Here is a 2,151-nt window from a genome sequence, read left to right as displayed (position 1 = left end):
GATATATAGACACACACACACACACACATTCCCGTGAACATGTTCAATATCCAATGAAATTAGCGACCATCGGCTGGTCACAGTTAAGTTTATCTCTCTATAATGTAAAATGTAAAAGTACTACTCCCAGGAGACATCCTGGATGAAAGTCTTGTGTTTTCCCTTAAAGTGTTGCGGGACACAAACTTGGCTCGCCCACTTGAAAGCCCAGTGTTTTAGGACCCATTCGTTCACCCCGACCTCCACCCTACAGGGATCTTTGCTCTCTTATACAGCTGCAACCATTGTGGTGCATACGGCAATAAATGTAGAATAAATAAAAATGATTGTGCTTTACTACCCGATATTTACATGTGACATTCACTTGTCTTTTTTCCATCTATTTCCAGCTTCACATTGCAGGAAAAGGACGGATGAACTGTAGAAATGTCAAGCTACCAAAGAAAAAACACGTTCCCCAGCCGTTAGTGTGATCCCCGCAAAGACGGAGAGCAAACTGCAGCAAGGACAGGCTGAAGAAGAGCAGAGCCAGCGGCCCTGATCAACGTGGCTGAATGCAGCTAACCCAAAGAGATGACTGGATCCACTGAACAGAAACAGCTGATTTGGTCTGGACAGGATCACGGTGAGCGTCTTTGTGGGCAGAAGACGGACTGCGGCAGCTCAGCACCCACAGACATTAGGTGACAACAAAGTGTCCTGAACTGCACGTCTGAAATGCATTCCAGTTGCCCTTTAGACACAGTGTGTGTGGCCTGTGGTGGACTAATGTTTTACAGTATATTATGTGGTAAGTTATTTTGATACACTGAATCTGTAGCAAAACACAAAAGTTAGTTGTTGTTTTTAACTTATTCCATGGTCATGATTCTGGCATGGCTGTCTTCACTGTCATGGCACAAACTTGTCAGCGTAAAATAGCGGCTAAACCAAAAAGGGCTGTGTACATTCAAATATTCAACAATACTGGTGTCTGTTTTCAGTCTTGATCATTCTGTTTTTGAGCCTAGACTCTGCATCCACACAATAGTTATCTTGCTTTAATCTCCTCGTATAGGTTAAGGTATACTATGGCTATGGAAAATGTTCATTCAATGTTCACACGTTTACATTTAAATCAGGACAAGTCAAACATAATTCTTGTCATAAATTAACCATTATTAAATTATGGTGCAAGGTACAGAATTACAGACTGCAGGTGGGTATACCAAACCCTCCTGCTACATGCTACCAGTAAACTCCCTACCTTCGCAACAGTCTCACTTCATCATCCAAAACTGATGCTTGGTCAAAAAGTCTCCTTTATTGCCTCTGTAGACGCAAGGGGCTTTCAGCTCATTATAAGGTATTCCCATCCGCGGCGATATTTGACACTCATGGTTGCCCTGCGGCTTCATTTATCGGCGCGTTTAATCAGGGCCTTTGGTGCCATTTTTTTTACGCTCTGGGTTCAGGTCGACTTGGCGAAATCTTTTGCGTGCAGAGGAAAACCATTGAGTCTCATGTTGTCCTAGGGTCAAATTTGACCCGTTTTCAGTTTTTTTTTAACCCCTCTATTGTCTTCACTTTTGGGTCCTTCTCGTGTCCCTCGGGTCAAATTGACCTGGGACTTATTTGGGGTTTTAAAAACAATTCTGAAATAAAAATTGACTTCATAATCTATTAACAAATATTGTCTTTATCTCAATGTCAAACAATTGAGATAACTTATGTTTAGGGAATGCAATTGGTCTCTACTAACACACTATTAAACATGGAAGTGTGGTTCTTTTTTTTGTCATAAGGTTATAATTAATGTTAAAAATCCACTATGGAAACAACATTGTGGTCATATCCAGAATAATTTTTTGAATTGAGTCAGGAATACATGTTTATTACAGAAAATAAGGTAAGGCCGTTGACTTTTAGGTAGAAAAAATTTAACATGTACCATTTTTCTTGTTGTAAAAATTAGAAATAGGTCAATTTGACCCAAACACCATACAAGGGTTAATCAGGAAAAATGGGCCTTCGAAATAAGAGCTCAAAATTTCAACATTAGAAATATCAAAGAACTTTGAAAAAACATCAAAAAAGCAACCACAACATTAAAAAAGTGACAAAAATGTTGGGAAAAGCAATAATAGCGTTGAAAAAAATAAGCTTTTTTTT

At 39.4% G+C, this 2,151-nt stretch overlaps 1 protein-coding gene across 1 annotated transcript in view; it reads left to right on the top strand.

The window, feature by feature from the left end:
* Positions 1-930, top strand: part of adrb3a (adrenoceptor beta 3a) — a 13,901-nt gene extending 12,971 nt beyond the window's left edge. Inside the window, exon 2 of the mRNA XM_034870896.1 lies at positions 390-930. Within this exon, the coding sequence (XP_034726787.1) occupies positions 390-417 (28 nt within the window). The 3' untranslated portion in view covers positions 418-930. The remainder of the gene's footprint in view (positions 1-389) is intronic.
* The last annotated feature ends 1,221 nt before the right edge of the window (positions 931-2,151 follow it).

This window comes from Etheostoma cragini, chromosome 5, assembly GCF_013103735.1.
Source record: "Etheostoma cragini isolate CJK2018 chromosome 5, CSU_Ecrag_1.0, whole genome shotgun sequence".
NCBI classification, from domain to species: Eukaryota; Metazoa; Chordata; class Actinopteri; order Perciformes; family Percidae; genus Etheostoma; species Etheostoma cragini.
The sequence above is the reverse complement of the archived record's forward strand: the minus strand, read 5'-3'. Positions and strand labels throughout refer to the sequence as shown.